The sequence below is a fragment of the Emydura macquarii genome, unplaced genomic scaffold (assembly GCF_026122565.2).
Source record: "Emydura macquarii macquarii isolate MOO-44397 ecotype Brisbane River unplaced genomic scaffold, CSIRO-AGI_Emac_v2 contig_1363, whole genome shotgun sequence".
Taxonomy (NCBI): domain Eukaryota; kingdom Metazoa; phylum Chordata; order Testudines; family Chelidae; genus Emydura; species Emydura macquarii.
The window spans coordinates 6,405,980-6,428,953 of NW_027131500.1; the positions used below are offsets into that span (position 1 = coordinate 6,405,980).

At 40.3% G+C, this 22,974-nt stretch overlaps 1 protein-coding gene across 1 annotated transcript in view; it reads left to right on the forward strand.

The window, feature by feature from the left end:
- Window positions 1–22,974, forward strand: part of VEGFC (vascular endothelial growth factor C) — a 123,505-nt gene that overhangs the window by 84,722 nt on the left and 15,809 nt on the right. Inside the window, exon 4 of the mRNA XM_067551971.1 lies at window positions 17,259–17,410. Within this exon, the coding sequence (XP_067408072.1) occupies window positions 17,259–17,410 (152 nt within the window). The remainder of the gene's footprint in view (window positions 1–17,258; window positions 17,411–22,974) is intronic.

The following is a 22,974-nucleotide window of genomic DNA, read 5'->3' on the forward strand; positions in this document are numbered from 1 at the left end:
TGCTATAGCTTCGTTCTTTTAGTAGCTGCAGTCTCAAATACGTATTTTTTGCCAAGTCCTGCTTACGTGCATAAGAGATCGCCTAGCGCAGATGTAGTTATAGCATATCGCTCAGATTTCTAGATTCAAGGCCAGATTCTCAGCTGCGGTACATAGCACCAGTCCATTGATGTCAATGGAGCAACATCAGCTTACAACAGGTGAGAGCATAACCCATAATTTATATTTCAGATACTGGTAGTGACCTCATTTTTCAACATCTTAAGAAAGTAGCCTTTTAAGAGGAGATAAATGCCCTGTAGGGGACCTGACATGAACAGTTAAGGAAATATCAGAACTTAAGACAGAAGACTCTTCTATTGAATTAAGTCATTGGCAAATGTGACTTACAGGACCAGGAAGTTTCAAAAGACTTCCTTTTAAAGGAAGAGAACTTAACACAGCCTTACTTTTTCATTTTTGCTTATTTGAAAATGATCATATTGAAGTTATGCAACAGTGGTTCAACATTGTATACTGCAATGAAATGAGCAAAGAGACCATCAGACAAAAGGATATTGGATCTACTTTCAAAGGACCACATTGTAAAATTTCAGATGCCACTCACATTTTTTTCACTCCTCCTTTCCTTATATTTCCTGAATGAAATAAGAAAAAATGTTTATTTGCTATGTTTCATTTGATTTCCATAAAAGCCATCACACCAGTTGCCATAGTAGACCCCCATTGGTATTCCCCAGAATGAACTGCCATTACCACTCAGGAAAAGCATGAGAAAATAGATTAGTCTTACAGACCAATGTGAAATGAATTTGAGCATTTAGGGCCTTTAACTGGCCACTGGAGACTAAAAGACAGCTAAAGGTACACACATACTTTCCTAATATCACTTTTCGACAAAAGCAATTGATGTAGTTGCCACAGGGAGATTATACAATAGCAAATGGGAAGGGAGGGGAGCTACAAGACAATTTCTTTATTCAGATGTGGCCAGGAACATGAAAATGTGTGAGAACACCTGGATTAGGTAATTTAATATAGCAGATCTTTTCCTTCTCTAATTTCTCTCCTCCAGTAACATCTTACATTTGTTATTGGTGGCTTGTTCAGTGAAGAAATTGACTTTTTAGCAGTTTATGCATTTTATTTATTTATTTCCATAGCATCAGGGCAATGCAACATCAATTAAATTTGCTGTTCTTTCTAGACTGGGATAGCAGAATCTGGTGGAAAGCAACCAGTCCCCCAGTTCTGTGCTGCCTATGCCTCACCCACAATGTCTACAAAGGCACTTCTGCAGGGAAGGTTGGGACCATGCCTTACTGACCTCTTTCCTCGTTTTGTGCCTTTGCTGGCAAGACCCACAGTTCAAGGCTTCCTTTCCTCTGATCACTGAAGTAGAGGGGAGCATAATAAATTTCTAAATCATTTAGTTTCATGATTACAATAATAGTCTCTCAAGGGAAAACATCTCACAAAACAGTTTAAAATACGTTTTAGAAGAGCTGTTCTCAAAGGAAACAAGCTACAGCTTGAAGTTGCTTGCAGTATTTGAGACATACATTTATGTTCATATGCACAGTTTGGAGATGTATGCATCAGAGGAATGCTAGAGTCATTTATGAACTATGGGCCTGTTTTTCCCATGTATTCTTTTCTGTTTAGTCTGACAAAAATAATGATTTAGTAAGTAATGTTAATATTGGCAGTTTTTGAATATAGTCAAAAAGTTTTCTTTTGACATCCTAATTGTTAGTTTACAGTGTGTAACATGATTTAAGTTACACACGGTGGCATAATGAAACCTAACATATTAACAGAAGTGAAAGGCATATTCATTACTTGATCATTTGACTGTCGTCAGTTTATATATTCAATTCCACAAAATTCAATGTAATTTTTCAAAACAGGGATGTGATCTAAAGGCAATTGAGGCAGTCATAAAAAGATGAACTATATTTAACCAGCTATCAAATTATAATTTATTTTCCTCATCAGTAGTATGGAAAATATTTTTTGAACCAAACAAACTTATGTCCTTTTGCTGGAAAGCTCTCTAGCCAGATTCTGCTCTCAGTTACACTGGAATACTTGGCCTGTACTTTAGCCTATAGTGTTACTTTAGGAAGTGCACTGATCACAAGTCATGGAAACCAAGAGTCAATTACATGACGGGAAAGCTGCCAAAATAAACCACAGTCCATCAGAAAGACATAGTACCGTTAATACAAATCGGGGGAGGTGGGGAGGGACTACATTAACATGGTGTTTCAGGCAAGAGGGAAATGATAAGTTTATGCAAAGCATCCATCGCCTTAAGGTGAAGGTCTCAATTTTGATTGTTTTTTGTATCAGAAATCACTGGTCATAAATACGTTAATTCAGATGTGCCAGAAAAAATTGGATACAAGGTAGTTTGTAGAAAGAATTAACCAGAAGGTGACTCAGAAATACAAAATTTAAATAGTGATGTATGGAAAATATATTAATGGTTGCGTGTATTTGGTGTTTTGGAGAGGCAGATGCGGATTTTTTTTATTAATGTACTTTATTAAGAGAAAAAACATATTGAGGCATAGATCTGGGACCACACGCTGGTCCCGCTCCTGTCCCTGTATTCCACTCCAGCAACATAAAGGTACCATACTAGCCCTGGGGAGAGTGCATGGCCATATGCTGTACCCCTCAGAGCCCTGTCCTTGGAGCTGTGGGAAGGAGAGTGGTTATACCACACAGCATTACATCTATTCTTCTTCGAATGCTTGCTCATATCCATTCCATGGTTTGTATGCACCACATGCACTAGTGCGAGAACTTTTTCCCTCAGTGGTATCTGTAGGGCCAGTGCTAGCGTCCTCTGAAGTGGTGCACATATGCACTGGTATATAGGGTTTTGTCTTCCTGCTTTCTGTATATAGTTTTTATAGTTCAGTGTTTGTGTAGTTTTAGCGGTCTTAATAGTTTTAAAGGCTTGCTGTGCCCCGTTCATGAGATAGTCAGAGGGACGGGGCATGCCCTGCATCCTGGGTTTTAAGCCATGTGATGTAAAAAACCAATGCCTGTGAGCGATCCTCACCAGAGCTGCCTTAAGTGTCTGGGTGAGGCTCATATCCGGAACAAGTGCAGGATATGCAGAAACTTTAGGCCCCACACAAAGAAGGACCACGATATTAGATTGAGAGAGCTCATAATGGAATCGGCCCTTAGACCAAGGTCTGACTCAGGCTGGTCAGACTCTGTGCCCAGTACATTGGCGTTGACACAAAGCACATCCCCAGCACCAGTCACCATCACCACTGCTGAAGAAGACCCATGTCGACAGAGGGCGCTCTCCACCTAAACAGAGCAAGCCATGAGCGGGTGATGAGTCGAGACCCGCACCAGGCCACTCGTCTCCTCCCGGAAATCGGGGCAGCTATGGTCTCACCTCCTAGGACGCCTACCCCTCCTCAGGACCCACCCCAGACGTCTAGTAGTGGCAGAGGACCCCAGCACGTGGCGGTCCCATCCACCCCCTAGGCCTTCCAGGCAGCTGTGAACTTACTGTCCCTCCCGGTACCACCCACCCTCTGGGATGATAGACCTGCTCTCCAGGACACTGTACTGGGCCAATCTGCTAAGAGCAGCTCAAGGAGCAAGCCCGTGATGGGGGCCCTGCTTGGATCACCAGTGGCATGTCACCACTTGCCAACCCCACGGCACCCGCTGACATCCTCATGGTCCCCAGGATTCGGCAGCCGGCAGGATTGTAGGGGCTGCTCGTCAGACCCCTGGTACCAATTGCCAGACCACCGGCACAGTACATCGGGGTCTCGGCACTAATCCCCAGTCTCGAGACCATTCTCTAAAGACTGTTCATATTGGTCACCAGAGTATTGGCATCACACAAGGTACTGGCACTGATTGCTGAAGTCTCGGCACTATTCCCTGGCACCAGAGCACCGCTCCCAGCACTGCGGAGAGCCAGAGATGGGAACGTCCCCACCGTGGTCTTCTGCCTTGGAGTCGTAGGAAGGCGAAGGTACCTGCTGTAGTGGCTATGGTCACCCAACCACAGCAGCTGGGTTCCCCCTTGCCATCCCACCAGTTTACTGGCCGTTGACTCAGTAGACTGACCCGTGGCAAGCTCCTGTGGTCCCTGGGTCTCAGCTCCAGTCCATCTCGGGGACATCAGAGCATTGCTGGTGTCACAGAGTGTTGCGGCTTCCCCCAGAATCAGATGATGAACCAAACCAGGCAGAAGGGACACCAGTGACCCACCAGGAAGGGGACATTCAAGTGGCAGAGGAAGACTCCAATAGCTCCCCCACCTCCCATTACCAGCATTCTCTCCCTCATCGCTAGACAAGGTGGTGACAGGCTTTCCAGCCACAGTTCCCCAGGCTGATTTTAGGGCTCACCAGGAGCTCCTTAAAAGCTTCCTTTGCACCTCAGTCTACCTTAAGCTGCTACTCATCAGGCAGCAGACAGAACTTTTGCGGGTGTGCTCGGGGATGACCTAGCAGTCTCAGGACAGGACTCATTCCTGCTCCTTTTTTCTAATTGCCTTTCCCCTTCCTCCCTGCCTGGTCAGCAATAACATAGGACAAGTGTGTCCTGAGCACCATTGCAGCAGGGTACACCCTCTAATTTATCTCTATCCCTCCTTCCCACCCCTCCCCACCCTGTCCCTCTTCAGGAACCCTTCTCACGAGCAACTTCTCATCTAGGAGATGTGGACCCTCTTGTGGGTCAGGGACAAAAAAAAAAATTCCTCTACATCTAAGAGGGAAAGTTTTTACTCCCATTACTTTAATTTTACTTTTATTTTAATCCCAAAAGCCAAAGAAGGTTTGAGACCCATACTGGACTTGCGATGTCTCAACAAGTATCTCAAGAAACTGAAGTTTTGTATGGTTTCCCTAGCCTCCATCATCCCCTCTCTGGATCCAGGATGCTGGTACGCCGCCCTTGACCTCGACCATGTTTCCATTTTCCAGGGCACAGGCACTTCCTGTGATTTGTGGTGGGAAACAACCGCTACCAGTTTGTAGCCCTTCCCTTTGGCCTCTCCACCATACCAAGAGTGTTTACAAAATGCATGGCATTGGTGGCTGCTTACTTTAGATGTTGAGAGATCCAGATTTATCCTTACCTCAGTGGCTGGCTCATCAAAGGACGGTCAGAGGTCCAGGTCTGACACAATGTCATGGTGCTACAAGCAACTTGGGTCTGCTGATAAATGAGCAGAAGTCCATGTTAGTACCTGTACAGAGAATAGAGTTCATTGGACCTCTCCTCAACTCCACACAAGCCAGAGCATTTCTACCACAAGCCCTATAGAACCTGATCTTCCAGGTCACTGCCCACCACCTGACCATGGTGAGGGTTTGTCTCATGCTGCTGGAACATATGTCAGCATGCACTTATGTAGTACAACATGTGAGACTCCATCTCAGGCCCCTTCAAATGTGGCTTGCATCGGTCTACCTCCCATTGAGGCATAGCCTAGATATGGTTCTCACAATCCCTCCCAGGGTACTTACCTCTCTAGCCTGGTTGACGATCCCTGCGAATGTGACAGAAGGGGTTCCCTTTGTAGCCCTGCGCCCATCACTTACCTGGGTGTTGGACTCCTCGGACCTGGGCTGGGATGCAGTCACATCCCCTCGGACACTCCCGGCCCGTCTGGACTTGATCTCATGAGATCACAGTCGGGTGTTGCACCTGGACCTAGCCTCCTCGCACCTGACAGCGTGGATGTTGTATGGCTGAACCAAGAGGAACATTCTTGTTCAGCACAAGTCCAGACAGTCTTACTAGAAAGCAGGAAACCTTCCACTAGGGTCATTTACCTGGCGAAATGGAAATGTTTCTCCTGCTGAGCGAGAGAGTAGAAACTTTTCACATCCTGAGTGCCTTTGTCATCCATCCTAGAATACTTACTCTTCCTGAAGCAGCAGGGCCTAGCACTGTCATCACTCAAGGTACATTTAGCAGCCATTTCTGTATTTCACCTACAGGTCCAGAGCAGTTCTGTCTTCTACCACGGAATGACAGCTAGATTCCAGAAGGGCCTAGAGAAGCTCTTCCCACAAGCCAGAGATCCAGTCCCTGTCTGGGACTTTAACTTGATCCTCTCCAGACTCATTGGGCTGCCTTTTGAACCCATAGTGTCCTGCTCCCTTCTCCTCTTGTCCTGGAAGATCACCTTCCTGGTGGCTATTACATTGGCAAGGCATGTTTTGGAGATAAAGCCCTTGACCTCAGAGCCTCCCTACACTGTATTTTACAAAGACAAGGTCCACCTGAGACCTCACCCTGTGTTTCTGCCAAAGGTCGTGTCACAGTTCCACGTTAATCAGGATATTTTCCTGCTAGTGTTCCTTCCCAAATGTCACATCTCTCAAGAGGAGCAGCGCCTTCATACTCTGGACGTCAGAAGAGCATTGGCCTTTATGTGGAAAGGACAAAACCCGTCTGGAAATCCACTCAACTCACCAATCACGTGAAAGATCAGCCAGTTTCATCACAACGGATTTCCTCTTGGATCACCTCCTGCATATGTGCTTGCTATGAGCAGACTAAGGTTACACACCCAGGTACCCTGACAGCCCACTCGACAAGAGCTCAGGCATCCTCTGCAGCTTTCCTAGCCCAAGTACCAATACAAGACATCTGCAGGGTCGCAATTTGGTCATCGGTGCACACCGTTGTGTCCCACTACGCCATCATACAACAGGCATGGGACGATGCAGACTTTGGCAGGGTAGTTTTGCAAGCAGCATGTCCATGAACTACTCCAAATGGTACTGCTTATGAGTCACCTGACATAGAATGGACATGAGCAAGCACTCGAAGAACAAAAGACGGTTACTAACCTTCTGTAACTGTTGTTTGAGATGTATTCTTCATGTTCATTCCATGACCCACCCTCCTTCCCCTCTGTTGGAGTTACGGCAAGAAAGAACTGAGGGTGGGGGGCCGGCAGCACCCTATATACTGGTGCATGTCTGTGCCACTGCAGAGGGTGCTAGAGCTGGACCTATGGGTACCACTGAGGGAAAAATCTCCAGTACTGATGATACTGGTCTCCTTTGTAAAACGCTTGGAGATCTATGAAAAACACAACATAACTGCTAGATGTTGTTATATCATCAAGCCACAAAACACACATGTCCAGAATCACCAAATGACAAACTATTTTTAATAATCCCCAACTTTTGGGGGTTGCAGGTCTGAAATGGAATTTCACATGCCTACCATGGAATGGACGTGAGCAACACATCTCGAAGAACAACAGTTACAAAAGGTTAGTAACAATCTTTTCTAAGCTGCAGAATAGCACAGTCAGAATCTGAGCTGCACAGAAGTGGTTCAAAGTGACCTTTGCCCATCTTTTTCCTTCTCAAAAGGTGCAGGTACAGAATCTAATTCTTTTTTTTTTTTTTTTCCCCCAAGATTTCTAGGGCTATATATATATAGAAGTAAAACTCTGTTCCTTGAAAAGCATTTCTGTTACAATCACATGTATGGTTATACAGGCTCTCTGATCATAGTCTTACCCTGGTTCTCATCCAAAAGTTCTTTATTGTAATTTCAGACATGCAACCCCCAAAAATTGGGGATTATTAAAAATAGTTTGTCATTTGGTGACTCTGGACATGTGTGTTTTGTGGCTTGATGATATAACAACAACATCTAGCAATTATGTTGTGTTTTTCATAGATCTCCAAGCATTTTACAAAGGAGACCAGTATCATCATCCCAATTTTACATATGGGGAAACAGGCACAGAACGGCAGAGTGACTTGTCCAAGGTCATCCGGGGTATGTCTAAAGAGTAGTTGGGAACGAGCCTTCCAGCTTTGGTAAACAGATTCATGCTAGCAGGGCTTGATCTATTGCTTAGCAGGGCTCAAGTTATCACGCTAAAAATAGCAATGTGGACATTGCAGCTTGGGCTGGAGCAGGGCTTTGAAGCCCATTTGATCCTCAAGATTAGAGAACCTGAGGTACAGCATCCACACTGCTGTTTTTAGCACGCTAGCCTGTGTATGGGATGGGAGGCTTGCTTCCTGCTACAGTGTAGACATACACCAGCAGGCCAATAGCAGAGCTGGGAATAGAAGCTAGGTCTCCTGAATCCCAGTTCAGTGCTTTATCCCCTAGGCCATACAGTCTTGAATGATTATGATCATTTAAAAAGAGAAAAGTGGTTAAATGTGTTTATATTAGATGCCTACTGGGTCATGGAGAGGACTTGAGAATTCTGGAGAGTAAAACTTTTGAGTATAATAAACCTTTTGCTTTCTTGTATACATTTCTAATTTGGATAAACCACTTCGGAGGCTTTTTGTATAGATCATTCAGAAGCATCTTAGTTTTGAATTTATTTGATCTTTTAAATTAAATTGAACCATCATTTTTAGGAAATTTGGGAAAATATTCTTCTGTTTGTAGCTTTTAGTTATAGACCAGATTATGATTTCTCCAGTGCAAATGTGCATGAAGGGAGAAGTTGCAAGGCTCCTCTTCCCAACACTAAACCACAGAGAGGAAGCTGCTATAATTTGACTCCTTGCATTCCAGGAGTGCAAGGGTTAGGTGAAGGGAGGCCAGTGTTGGCTGTGGGGATTGCATTTGGGTTATGACGCAGAATACACATTTACTGATTATGCCTGAGATAAATAAACTTGCCATTTAAATTACAGCTATTCCCAACTTCTCTGAAAGAAATCTGTTTATCTGGCTGGGCTGCTTTGGAAGTAAAGTGTAGTTTGACATATTCAACTATTCTATTTTACCTTCTTTACATATGTAAATAAAGTAACAGATTAAAGATGGAAGAGATTATCAAATCTATCTAATGCCATTGCAGGATATAGCAGATGTATCAAATATTAAATTTATTCTTTACTTGATCTCAATCAAAAAGACCAGTCTCTGAGAACATGTATCATTCACAGGAGGTGATTTCAGTCAGTTGAATATACAGCACTATCATAATCCATTCTTTAATTGTAGACTATAAAATAAGCATACGAAAATATAATATTATGAAAGACAAAAATTGAAAATTAAGCCAGATATTTTTTATCCTGCTGTACATAAGTACCATCCCATCAAAAACACCAGAATGAATAATAATTTTGGTACCATCTATTAAGTTTAAAGTGTTTTTATCCATATGCTTTGATCCCAGATATTAAATATTAGAAAAATGGAGAAATATGGAAAATGGATAATATGATGAAATAGAGGACGCATTCGGTCAAATCAGCTTTTGTTTTATCATCAGTGATGTGGGTAATATTTCAGAAGTGAGATGACTAACATTCCAAAGTTCCCTGGCGCTTGCCATAGGGCATACCTCTTGAAACAAAAAATGTCGAACAGCGCCTCATAGCAACACTGGGCAGCTATTCAAAGTAGTTTCTTACGAGCTTTGACATGAGTGCAGTTCAGTCCTCTCTGCTGCACATAGTTCTGGTGATATAAGGCATCTGAGGAGGAAAACGCAGCAGTTTAATTGATGGAAAAGTTAGGTATCAGTTTAGTCCAGAGTTCCAGTTGCTTATTTCATGACCCAAATATACTTAAGAAACAGCAACAAAGAAAGCCAAACCAAAATAAACAAAGCAGCAACACACCTGATTCGTACTTTCCTCCTTGTGTTCTCCTCTAGATTTTCATACAGTATATGCCAATTTACTGTATATCTGTACGTGCCTCTCCAAAGAAAGAAAGGAGTCTCCCTCCTGTTTGAGAGCGTACGTTCCAGGCTTGAATAGTTTGGACTGGTAAATATTCCCCCATGATAAAACTTTGTACAGTCAAGTAGTATAGGTATATTTAGTTTGTGTGTATGTGCACACAGATGTGTGCCCATGTTGGTGTGTGAAAGAAGAGGTTCATATTCCTCTGAAATACTGGTATGATGGGGCAGGTAGGCCCCACATTGACAAGGAGATGGTTGAAAAGAGCCTGTGGACCCAGTTGGCTCCACCGCATACACCTGCAACAAATGTGAAGCATAGCGAGGAGAGCTAAAAGGAGGAGAGCTTAACTCAGTTCAGGGCTGACCAGGAAGGAGAGTGGAGGCAGCTTCTCTTCATGGGAGAGGAGCCTGGCAGTAGCCCAGAGTGTAAGCTAGCTTGCCAACAGGGTAAGCCCCTACCAGAAGGGAGAGCAGCTGAACATGGGCTGTTTTGAGACAAGCCCTGAATAGAAGGGAAGGGTCCCACCAAAGGTTTGTTGGATTGACCCTGCTTTGAATTGTGCGTTTTTTGGTTCCTGATTTCCTTTGGACCTTAACATCCTGCTAGGAGTGGGACTGAAGTGGGCTTTGGCCACTACCTCAGACCTCCCAGAAACAGCAACGTACTGTCAGAGACCTGTACCTAGGCAAGTCATGTCTTGATGGGTCATAAGGGAGTGCCATGGAGGCAACCCTGGCACAACCAGATATTATAGATCTTTATTCTTTATCTGGCAGAGTCGTGGCTTAAATGAATCAGTGATCTGCTCTGGTATGACAGCCCCTATGTTTCACCTTTTTTGTTGATTTATGTTTTCAAATATTTGGCTTGTTTTTACTGATTTTGTACTCTTCCACCAGTTCATTTTGCAATAATAGTTGCAAAAATGAGACAGACAATGAGGGTTTACTATAAACTACATTTGTACGTATCTTAGTTGTAAATTCCTATAAATGTGGCTATAAATATTCAGCATTTGTCTGGCACTTTTGAAAGTTTTCCATAGTGATAATGAAATAAGTTATCAATGGCTAATTCAGCTGATTTCCCAGAAATCTTAATATGGTCAGCCAGGTAATATTTTGTGCACCAATTTGTTTTCCATTTTAAAAAGTAAGGGTCCTGATGCAGAAACATAAGGATTTTATTTTTAAAAGGTAAAAAAAATAAGTGGTATGACACACTATACATGCTGTCTTACACTCATATTTGATTATAGTGGTTTGCAGTAGATATCTGAATTGAAAAAGCCAGTTCTGATAAGGGCTTACCAGCCAGTCTATTTGTTTCCACCCAGAAACAATTAACATATTATAAATTGCAAAGATGAATGTGTATAGTTACTCATGAAAAGCTAGTTTATAGAAATCATCTTAGAAATATTTAGACAATAAAGTTCAACAAAGTGCACATTATTATAATGTGTCAGTAAACAAAGCCTTCTTTTCAAAGTAAAACCTCATGCACTTAGCATACCAAAAAAGTCAGCTATCTGATAATGAATGCTTCAAAGTACTCTATCTTGCTGCTGTTATTAACCATTTAATCTAACTGCTTTGAGAAGTAAAATATAAAAATAATGCTTACTGTCTGAAGTATGCATGATAGGAAAATGCAACCTGAAAAACAAATATGATTTTGAAGGTGAAGCACTTTTATTAGTATTTATTAGTAGTTTTACAAAACAGCGAATTACATTTGGTTTAATTAGAATCAAATAAATGTGTTTGTTGTGCATGATCTCTAGCTAGGAGCAGAAAAAATGCTTGTCTCTGCCAGCATCAGGGCTAGAAAGTGAGCAAAATTATATCTTAAATATGCACTGAAAAGAGAAAGTTGCAAATAAGGTTCAATCATGGAGACTTTCAATAAGAACTGCTGTATAAAGAAAAAAAGAATATACCTCTAGGTAACAGATGGAACTAAACTCTGACTTTACTTATACAATGCAATCCCCCAACTGCAAAGGAATCAAGGCAGAATTTGGACTGTGTTTTCAGTGTTACAAGCAGAGTTTGGATTTTACTCGAATCAGAGACCTTGCTATTTTTCCATTCTCCAGGACTCCTGTATATCGCTTCATAAGGTCAGCAGGAATGGGGATATTATTTCATTTGTGATAAAGTGGTGCATGAATTTCATTAAGATACAGTACATGTGGGGCTGGTTGCATTATCTGTTATTATAATTTTGACAAGATTACAATTACAACAATTGGGGGTGGCGACTGGGCTGAGGTCTGGTTGTGGGGTGGGAAACTGGGACTAACTGTGCAAATAGACTGGGACAGAGCTGGGGAGGAGGAACACAGTTGTGACTGGGAGCCTGTAGGAGTGGGGAGACTGGGACTGGCTAGTCTGGGAGGGGAGACAGATCTGATAAGGAATCGTAGTGAGGGGGACAAAACCCAGAACCGGCTGGACAAAGAGACTGGTTACAGGGGATGGGACAGAAGAGTCTGCCCATTGGATTATATTCCCATCCAGAGCCTGGAATGGAACCCAAGATTCCTGAATCTCACTCTGTGTGTGTGCGCGTGCGTGCGCCCTGTAGAGCAGGCCTAAGGGAAGATTTCTTTCCTCTCTTGCCTGCAGAGCCCTATTGTATCAAACTTGGTCTTGGTGTGGGGGCTGGAGGGAGGGTTTGGTCTTATATGAATACACTAAAAATAACCCTCAGCTAAACAAGACAGTTCAGACAATCTATGAGCTGCCTGACCTCTGGGCAGTCCCAGAAGTAGTTTCATATCCACAAGATAGCCAGCAGTGGTGCCAGAAAAGACACCAGCCAAGGAGCTAGACATAAACCCAGATGTTACAATGCATTTATGCTTGGAAAATCCATATTAGAGATTGACAGCTGGCTATTACAGCTGCCAGACATGCTCCATAGTGGTCTCAGATGTTGGGTTCATTGCTAGATCAGATGGATAATAAGGAACTAACTGGAAATATATTAAAGATGCAAACAAAAGAGAGGAGGCATTACTAATAGTCAAACCTTGTTTAACTGAATCAATTCATAGAGATAACGATGTCGGGCCAAATCCTGCTTCCACTTCAGCTCCATTGACTTAATTGGTGCTGCTCTGGCATAACTGAGAGCAGAATTTGGACCTTGATTTATTTTAAAAAAATGTTCAAAGATTAATCCAAGTAGAATTATTTTGTGTATTAAACAGAAAATGTTCAGTAGTATATTTCCTATAGTAGTAGGCTCCTACTTCAGGAATTTGATTATAATGAAGTGGCTGAATGACACTTTTCTAGAAAGAGAAATAAGTAGAAATATGAACTCTTCCTGTATAATTCAGAACACTATTTTATAATAGAAAGTGGAAGACAAAGTATCTTCAGTAAAGCAGGCTGCAGTATCACTTCCAGTCAAGAGAGTTGATGTTTTGTGGGGTTATTTACAGCCTATAACATTTAACAAAAATGAGGCATAGACATTTAATAGCTCATATAATATAGTCTGTGACATATATTTGTGTACTGTATTATTTTGACTTTGCCTATGCATGTCTGTTGTGGGTAATATGAAATCGCCACTAAATTTTGTTTAGTTAGCAGCAGTATAAATGGGAGATAGTTCACAGAAGTCAAAGAAGTTAGTCTTGATTTATGCTGGTGTAACTGAGGCCTTGTTTACATGATAAAATGGATTAATGACAACAGTTAACAACAGTTGCAGCTGAACTGGGGATGAATATGGTTTAAATGTAAATGTAGACAAGGACAAACTATTCATCATCATTTCAGCTAGCCCTTGTTAAACCCTACTCTTCGATGTTTGCTGAGATTTGTTTTCTTCCAGACTGTTTAGGCTGTTCCAGCTGCATAAATAGGGCAGAAGTAGCTCCTGAAGAATAACTGAGATAGAGAGGACTTCCTCACGTGGCCTAGTGCTGCAAAAATAGTCCTATACTGCCCTCCCTCACAGTCCTGAGTCTAGTCTAACTTACATCATGGGTTGCAGTGGCAGCCAACTGGCCCAAGAATACAGGAGGCACAAAAATATGTTGAAGCCGCCTTTGTCCCTGGTCCTGCATGAATCACAGCTTGGCTGCAGTGGAGAATTGGTTTCAGATATTGGATATCAAATAGTGTTCACATAATAGGTTTTGCCAGTTTTGCCTATAGTAATATTTAATTTAGGGCTTGGGAGGTGCATGTTTATATATGAGAATAGGGGAAACAGAAGAATGTCTATGAGAATATAAAATGAACGCCCTTTGTCTTATTCCTAAAGTTCACAGTATAGGAGAGTTAATATGATAAGCCTGTTTTCACATCTGTAAATCTTTTTATTATGTCTTTATTTTTAAAGGGGCTTCAATTTGGCCTCTGTATTTGAGTGCACAACTTGGTATGCACAAGTGATAGAATTTGCATAAAATCCACTGGGTTTTGTATGTGTGAATTATATAACAAGCACAAAGAGGAACTAGTACTCATATATATGTGCATAGGTATTCTCATGTGGCTCTGTGTGCCCAAATAAAAGCCACTTTACAAAATTTGGTCCTTTGTATCTAATAAATTAAAGCAAGCAAACTGTAATGAAAAGCAAACACTAACTATCTTCCAGCTAGTTTGCACATGCAGTATATTGTAGCAAAAACAAATACCACGGTCTGTGGTTGCTGAATGTCTTTTAGACAAATAAATAGGCACTTAGAATGATAGCGATATAAAAATTAGATTAGTTTAAAAAAAAAACCCTCCGTCTTTGCTTTATTTGTGTGCTTACAATTACTTTTTTACATGCTTTTTTTGGATGTGACACACTGGTGGTAAGAATGTGTGTAGTCATGAATTTGACAGTACTGCTCTAATAGGCAGGATAAGGAAGGGGCCAGCAGTGGATCGTAAACCAAAGGGGATTATATGTGTAATAAAAAGTTGATAAGAAGCCTCTTTTAGGGGTCTGTGTTTAACTCTTAGTGAAAACCCAGGCAGTCTCTGGTGATAACTATGCTTGAAAGAGAGGCAGACATCAGTTTAGAATTCATTTTAATAGCACAAATCTTTAAACTAAAAGTGGACTTGTCCCTTGACTTGGTCTATTTTGTTAATCCCTGTGTGAACCAAATCTTACATAGTTATATTTGAAACTGAAGCAAGAGTCTAAATGTTAATACAGTTTAGTCAGAAGTTTGCACTGAGTTAGCTGACGTCATTCTTTCCATGGCAGCTCCCTCGATAGATGACAGTTTCATCAGGTTGGGATATCAGGACATTTGCTTTCTGTTTTTTATTTATTTATTTTAATAGTAGACAAATCTATTTACAAGCTTTAGAAACTGTCGAAAATGATCATTTTAAAATATTCAGATTAATTTAATACTCCTAAAAATTGCTGGATTGACAGGACTGGAGAATAATAGTCCTCATTTGTTAACAGAAAAGGTGCAGCACAAGAGGTAATAACTCAGACTTCTCTATTGGAGAAAAAAAAACTCTTTGCCTATTCAGTCCTTGGTCTCTGGATGAGTCTGCCAATAAAAGGCCCAATTACTGCCAAATATGTTTAAAGGGACACTGTCATCAAAATTTCGACAAAATTTACAAACAAAGTTCTTTAAAATTTGAGATCACTAGTAGTATTTCTACATTTTTTTAAAATCATTAACAGATAAACATCACCTTGAAGTGTTTGAAACACAAACACTGCAGCACTAAGAAATTGAAAGTGAAAACTGAATATAAATAAAGGTTAACTGACACTACTGCATTTCATTGACCAATCTAAAAGAAATGTAGGAAGTAAATAAAGAGCATGGATAAGAAGTAAATTGAATTTTTAAAATTTTTACATTCTAAGAGTGGCATTGTTACTACAGGTAAATTAATGTGTTTGCTTATAACAGATGTTTTAAGTTGAAAATGTCTAATAAATGGTAGAAATCTGAACTCTGATTTTCTTATTAATTTAATAAAACTATACATTTATAGAGTTACCATGGACTGTTATAAAGTAACATTAGTGAAAATAAAGCATAGATTGTTTTATTTACCACAACATTGCACTCATTTTACACTGGTGCTACTCCAAAGTACATAACAATCCACTATCAATAACAATCCAATATAGTTACATCAGCATAAAAGCTGTGAAATCAGGCCCCACTTAATTATTTAGGAGCAGAAGCAGGTCATGGGCTTTTCTTGTGCCTGAAACTATTTGATAAATGTTCCCTATTCTGCATGTGTCTTGTGTGTTTTGAAACTTTAAAATAAAACCTGTACATTTTAAATGTTAACTACATTTCATATTGCTTTTATGTTAGGGATATAAAACAATTTAATATAAAAGAGCATAGGGTTAGCAAGTGTATTCCAACCCAGTGCTAATTCATTGTTATGTTGCACAATCCCATCAGTGGAAACTACTGCATTGGAGTTTTAAAAACTACGGGTCAGTTTTTAATAATTATTAGGCTCCCTAAAGGTACAGATAGGCCACTAGTGGATTTGCAAAATCACCCAACTCCCTTTGAAATCTATGGGAATTAGGAAACTAGATGGGTTTTAAAATCCCAATAGGTGCCTAATCTGCACTTCAGGTGCCTAAACACCTTTATAAAAATCTGGCCTGAAGATATTTGTGATAACGTCTCAGGAGATTTCCATGAGCTGAGTCTCATAGCAAGGATCTTTATTGTTAAAATGATTTCTCCTGATTTTGTTCTGCATCCGGGGCAAAAGTCTTGGATTAAGTAATTGAAATGATTTTCCCTTCTTGCCTGTTATTCATCCCAACCTCACTCATTCCATCTTGTATCAGTTTTAAGTCTTGCTCAGTATAGTTGCTTGTTTTATACAAAAACAGGAATGTGTTGTGCCCAGCTGGGTCCGATATTATTATCCAACTTCATTATAATCACAATTACAAATTATAATAACGCAGATGGGACTTTAAAGGTTACCATAAAACTGATCCAAAGTGAACAATATTATCCAAAAAAAACCCCAAAACCATGCTGCATTACACAATAAAGGTCCCTTCACACACAAGTGTTTTGACCTATATCCAGTATTACTGTTTTACACATCTTTGTAATTGTATAACCAATATGCCGTGTTGCAATAGTGCCACTTTTTAAACTATTCTTAAGACATGACCTTTTGATGAAGATAGCACCTTGCAAATAATAACTTTTGGATCTAAAAATATCGGCAAGTTTGCAAGTCTTTTCCCCTTAATGTTCTTTCTGCACACTCTGATTTTTAGATTTGTCCTTAACTTCCAAATACTCTGACATGCAAAGGGATAGAGGCATGTGAAAGACTTTGTAATACGGGAAAGAATGCTATTTTAATGGAAAGTATAATTACCTAATTGTTATAATCATTAGATGCATAATAGTAATTTACTAAGTCATTAGTACTAAATAATGATGGAGAACAAGAATCAAGATTTAATCTCATTTACATTTCATTTTGTACACACACTTTTTCTTTTCAAGTATACTCTGATTTGTAAGTGGTTCTTTTCTCTTTCTCCTTTTTGTAGTTGTTTGAGATTACAGTGCCGCTGTCTCATGGGCCTAAACCTGTAACAGTCAGTTTTGCCAATCATACATCCTGCCGATGCATGTCTAAGCTGGATGTTTACAGACAAGTTCATTCAATCATTAGACGCTCCTTGCCAGCAACACAGCCACAGTAAGTATAAGACTTGCATATTTCCTTAGGCCTTACCATAAAGCCTGTACAATTAGCTTACAGTTTGTTGTGGTATTTAGACAGTAGAGCTCAGTTAATTGTGAATACTAATATGCATTTCCCTCAAGAACAGCTTTAGGAAATATGCTAATAAAGAAAATATATTCGGCTTCTTCTTTTATATGGGAGGAGTCCTCCTGGTAGTGTTAGCACAGGACATTCAAGCAATGAACCCATTGTCATTGAAATCAAAGGGAGTTTTGCCATTGACTTCCCTGGGGGGAGACTGCAATGCAGTGTTGTTTTGCAGCTATTGGTTTTTAAATAAAACTAATATATAAAATGGCAATATATGGCCAAATCATAACGTACACCACAGTTTGGAGTATGACTAGTCCTTAATCAGCCAAATTATGGTGTTGCTTATTCGTTTTCATAATAATTATAATTTTCTATGTAAATCATTCCCCTGCAAAAGCAGTCAGGTTAGTGAACAACAGTCAAACAATTTTTCGTTCATTAGTAAAAGAATAATCTACCTCATCAAAATTACAGACAAGGTGGGTAAACAAAAACAATAAGAACAAAACAATAAATTTCACTCACTTTTTTCCAGGGAGAGTTTATATAAGTAAAGACTGATTATGGAACCTCAGAATTTAGTGGAATACTGTTCTTGTACCTGGAAAAACATGGTACCATGCTGATCAACTCAAGAAATTATTTGAACCATCATATGAATATCAAATAGCCTATTTAAGAAGAATTAACTATAGAAAGAATGTGGGAAATGAGATACCCATTTAACATAGCTCTATAAGTACCAGTCAGTATTTCCATTACCAGCTCTAGGAGTCTACACTCCTTTGCCATGATGCCTACAAAAACATGGACAGTGGTTAGGCTACTGGCTTGCTGAGATCACAGCCTATCATGCTGACCAATATTATCGTATTGTTTACTCCCCCAACTGTCTGTATCCATCAGTCATCTCTGCTTATACATAGATCATAAACTCCTTTGGGCAGGGACTGTCCTTTTTTTTCTGTGTTTCTATAGAGCAGTGATTCTCAACCTATTTACCTTTGTGGGCAGCATATGTAGCTCACTATGTGTTATGTGGGCCGCATCCACACAATGCGTACACCACCTATATGGCCCTGAGGATGCCACAGGAGCAGCAACTATGTGTTGATCGGGCCGCAAGCGGGACATGGGTTGAGAACCAATGGTACAGAGCCTAGCACAGTGGGGTCTTGGTCCATGAGTAAGGCTCCTGGATGCTACGATAATAAATACAAATTATAAATAATAAGAGGGTTTGTATAAGATTCATGGATTACAAGACCAGGAGGGACCACTGAGATCACCTCCTACATAACACATGCCCTAGGACTTCCTGTTTGGATGTTTTTCTAAAAGATATGCTGAATGTAGTTCAGTCTTCATTTAAAAATTGCCAGTGATAGAGAATCCACCACGATGCTTGCTAAATTGTCCCAATGGCTGATTACCCTCACTGTTAAAAATTGTGCATGTTATTTCCAGTCTGAATTTGTCTAGCTTCAACTTTCAGCCATTGGATCTTGTTATATATGTCTCTGCTAGATTGAAGAGCAGTCTATTATCAAATTTCTGTTCATCATGTAGATACTTACTAACTGAGCAAATTGTCCCTTAACTTTCTCTTTGATAAGCTAAATTGATTTAGCTCCTTCAGTTTTTCACAAGGGATATATCTACACTGCAGTTGAAGAAAGTGATTGCACCTCAGGTAGACATACATGCTCTAGCTTCAATCTAGCTAGCATGACTAAAAATAATAGTGAAGCAATATTGACACAGGCTTCAGTGCACAGTAGGAATGCAAGCATTTACCTAGGTTTCTAGGCAGGCTGCACAACCCATGCTGAAGCCCACACTGCTTACCTGGGTTAGCTAAATGAAGGCTAGCATTGGTAGGTGCATCTGAGTTTCAATCACACCTTCTATTATAGTGTTTTCCAATACCTTAATCACTTTAATCTCTAAACCTTCTCCAGTCATAGAATCATCGGGTTGGAAGGGACTTCAGGAGGTCATCTAGTCCAACCCCCTGCTCAAAGCAGGACTAATCAGGACTAACCTCAGCTAAATAATCCCAGCCAGGGCTTTGTCAAGCCGCAGCTTAAAAACCTCTAAAGATGGAGATTCCACCACCTCCCTAGGTAACCCATTCCAGTGCTTCACCACCCTCCTAGTGAAAAACTTTTTCCTAATGTCCAACCTAGACCTCCCCCAATGCAACTTGAGACTGTTGCTCCTTGTTCTGTCATCTGCCACCACTGAGAACAGCCTAGCTCCATCTTCCCTGGACCCCTTTCAGGTAGTTAAAGGCTGCTATCAAATCCCCCCTCCTTCTTCTCTTCTGTAGACTGAACAAGCCTAGTTCCTTCAGCCTCTCCTCATAAGTCTTGTGCTCCAGCCCCTAATCATTTTTGTTGCCCTCCGCTGGACTCTCTCCAACTTCTCCACATCCTTTTTGTAGTGGGGGGCCCAAAACTGGACACAATACTCCAAATGCGGCCTCACCAATGCCGAATAGAGGGGAATAATCACTTCCCGCGATTTGCTGGCAATGCTCCTATTAATGCAGCCCAATAGGCTATTAGCCTTCTTGGCAACCAGGGCACACTGCTGACTCATATCCAGCTACTTATCCACTGTTATCCCCAGGTTCTTTTCTGCAGAACTGCTGCCTAGCTCGTCAGTCCCCAGTCGGTAGCTGTGCATTGGATTCTTCCGTCCTAAGTGCAGGACTCTACACTTGTCCTTGTTGAACCTCATCAGATTTCTTTTGGCCCAATCATCCAGTTTGTTTAGGTCCTTCTGTATCCTATCCCTACTTTCCAGGGTATCTACCACTCCCCCCTAGCTTAGTGTCATCTGCAAACTTGCTGAGGGTGCAATCTGCCCCATCCTCCAGATCATTAATGAAGATCAACAGTATTCTTGAATTTTAGAGACAGTACTCAAGCAGCAATCACACTAGTGCCAAATAAAGTGGTGTATCATCTGTTAACTCCCACTTGATATTCTCCTGTTTATACATCCAAGGATCACATTAGCTCTTCTGGCCACAGCATCGCACTGAGACATCTTGTTCAGCTGATTATCCACCATGAGTCCCAAGCCTTTTTCAGTCATTGCTTCCCAGGATAGTCCCCCATCCAGTAAGTATGGCCTACATTCTTTCAGTCTAGATGAATGGTTTTACATTTGACCATACTGAAACACGTATTGTGTTCCTGAACCCAGCTTATTAAGTGATCCAGATAGCTCTGTGTACATTACCTGTCCTCTTCATTATTTCACTTCCCCAATCTTTGTATGATCTGCAAAATTATTAATAATGATTTTGTTTTCTTTCAGTTAATTGATAAAAATGTTAAATAGCTCAGGGCTAAGACCCAATCCCAGCAGGACTCATCCCCCCTCCCCCCCCCCAGCACACCCACTTGATGATGATTACTCACTTACAATTGCATTTTGAGACCTATGAATTAGCCATCTTTTAATCCATTTAATGTGTGTTGTGTTGCTATTGTATCATCCTAGGTTTTTTTATTCAAAGTGTTGCATGGTACCAAGTCAAATGCCTTTCACATGTCTAAGCATACTACATCAACACTATTACCTTTATCAAACTTGTAATCTCATAAAAATACCAAGTTAGCTTTACAGGATATGTTTTCCATAAACTCACATTGATCGGCATTAATTACCCTGCTTTAATTCTTTATTAATCAAGTCCCACATCAGCCATTCCATTATTTTGCCAGGGACAAGCTTGTAATTACCTGGGTCCTCCCATTTACCATTTTTAAACATTCATGCGATAGTAGCTTTCTTCCAGACTTCTGGAACTTCCCCAAAACTTATAGACAATCAACATTAATGGCTCAGGGAACTCATCAGGCAGCTCTTTTAATATTCTCAGATTCAAGTTATCCAAACCTGCTGATTTAAAATTGTCTAACTTTAGTAGCTGTGTTTAACATCCTTCTGAATTATTATTGGAATGGGAAGTGTTTCATCATTACCACTTGAATATTTAATCTGGCTTTCCCAAATACAGAACAGAAATATTTCTTGAACCCTTCTGCATTTTCATTAAGAACTCTAGCATTTCCATCTAATACCATTGTTAGGATTTCTTTTGTTCCTAATATTTTTTTTTAATTCCTTCTTATTGTCCTAAATGCCAATAGTCATTGATTTCACCTTGGTGCCTTTTGTTTCCCTGATCAATTTTATACAATTGCCAGTTCCTACTTTATGTTCATCACTATCAGCTTTCCCTTCCTTCTATTTGTTATATATTATTTTTATAGCTGCTTTTATTTCTCCTCTAAACTGGTCAGATTTTTAACCAATGTAGCCTTCTTTCCCAAGTGTTGCTTTTTGAGTATCTACTAAAATATTTATTAGAATTTAAACAGAAAAAAAGTGAATGATAATTGGAAATTATCTTTCTCCTAGTTGGTTTGGCTCTTAACTGTTTCCAGCTTTGCGGATTTAGCCCTTTAAAACACCAAATATATATATAATTACGGTTTGGACTTTATTCTGTTTGCACATATCAAATGTAATCAAGTCCTGATCACTTGCACCTAAGCAATCAATCACTAATTTTTAGTTCTGTGATCATTCTCTCTCTCTCGATCTAATATAGAATTTCTCCTTGTTGGGTACAACATTTTTTGAGTTGGGAAATTGTCATCTATACATTTTAGAAATTCAGAGGATATTTTAGTGCTGGCAGAATGAGATCTCCAGGATGTATCACTTAGAATGGAGTCCCCAAAGATGATGCAGTTTTCCCCCATTGCACATCATAGATAGGTTCTTAAAAAGCCAGTCATCCCTGTTTCCTCGTATGATTTGGTGATCTGTAACAGACACCAGCTTGTGCTTTACACCCATCTTGTGCTTTATCTGTTAAACACTGAAGTGTTCAAGATAATTTGCTTCTGAGTTGTCAGTAACTCAAGCAGGCAATGTCATTTCTGACGTAGAATGCCACAGCTCCCCTTTTGCCCATTTGATCTTTCTTAAATAGGTTATAGCCTTTGATTTTTAACTTGCTAATCACTAGGTTTCAGTACTGCCAACTAGGTTGAATTTATGCTCAAAAATAAACAATTTAAATTCCTCTTGCTAATTACTGGGGGTCCTAGCATTGGTATATAGGTAATAAAGAATTAATAATTACCTATATACACGAGCTAGGACCCTTCTCTTCATGGCCCTTGGCGCCTTGAATAATTTTGTTATCAACATCCTGATTTTGTTCTAAATGAATATTCATTTTATTCCCTCTTTTCACCCTCCCCTTTCATTGTTAGTTTATTGCTCACCTGACCAATCCAGCCATCTTGTCCCCTATAAGATTGGATTTGGTTTTAAAAAGCAATTTAAAAAGGGAGATGGCAATTTTTATTAATTTAGGTGGGAGTTTTTCTCATGCTGGGGAGAATCAATGAGGGAAGGAGGGCATGGGATAAAGCACAAAGGTGTCTAAG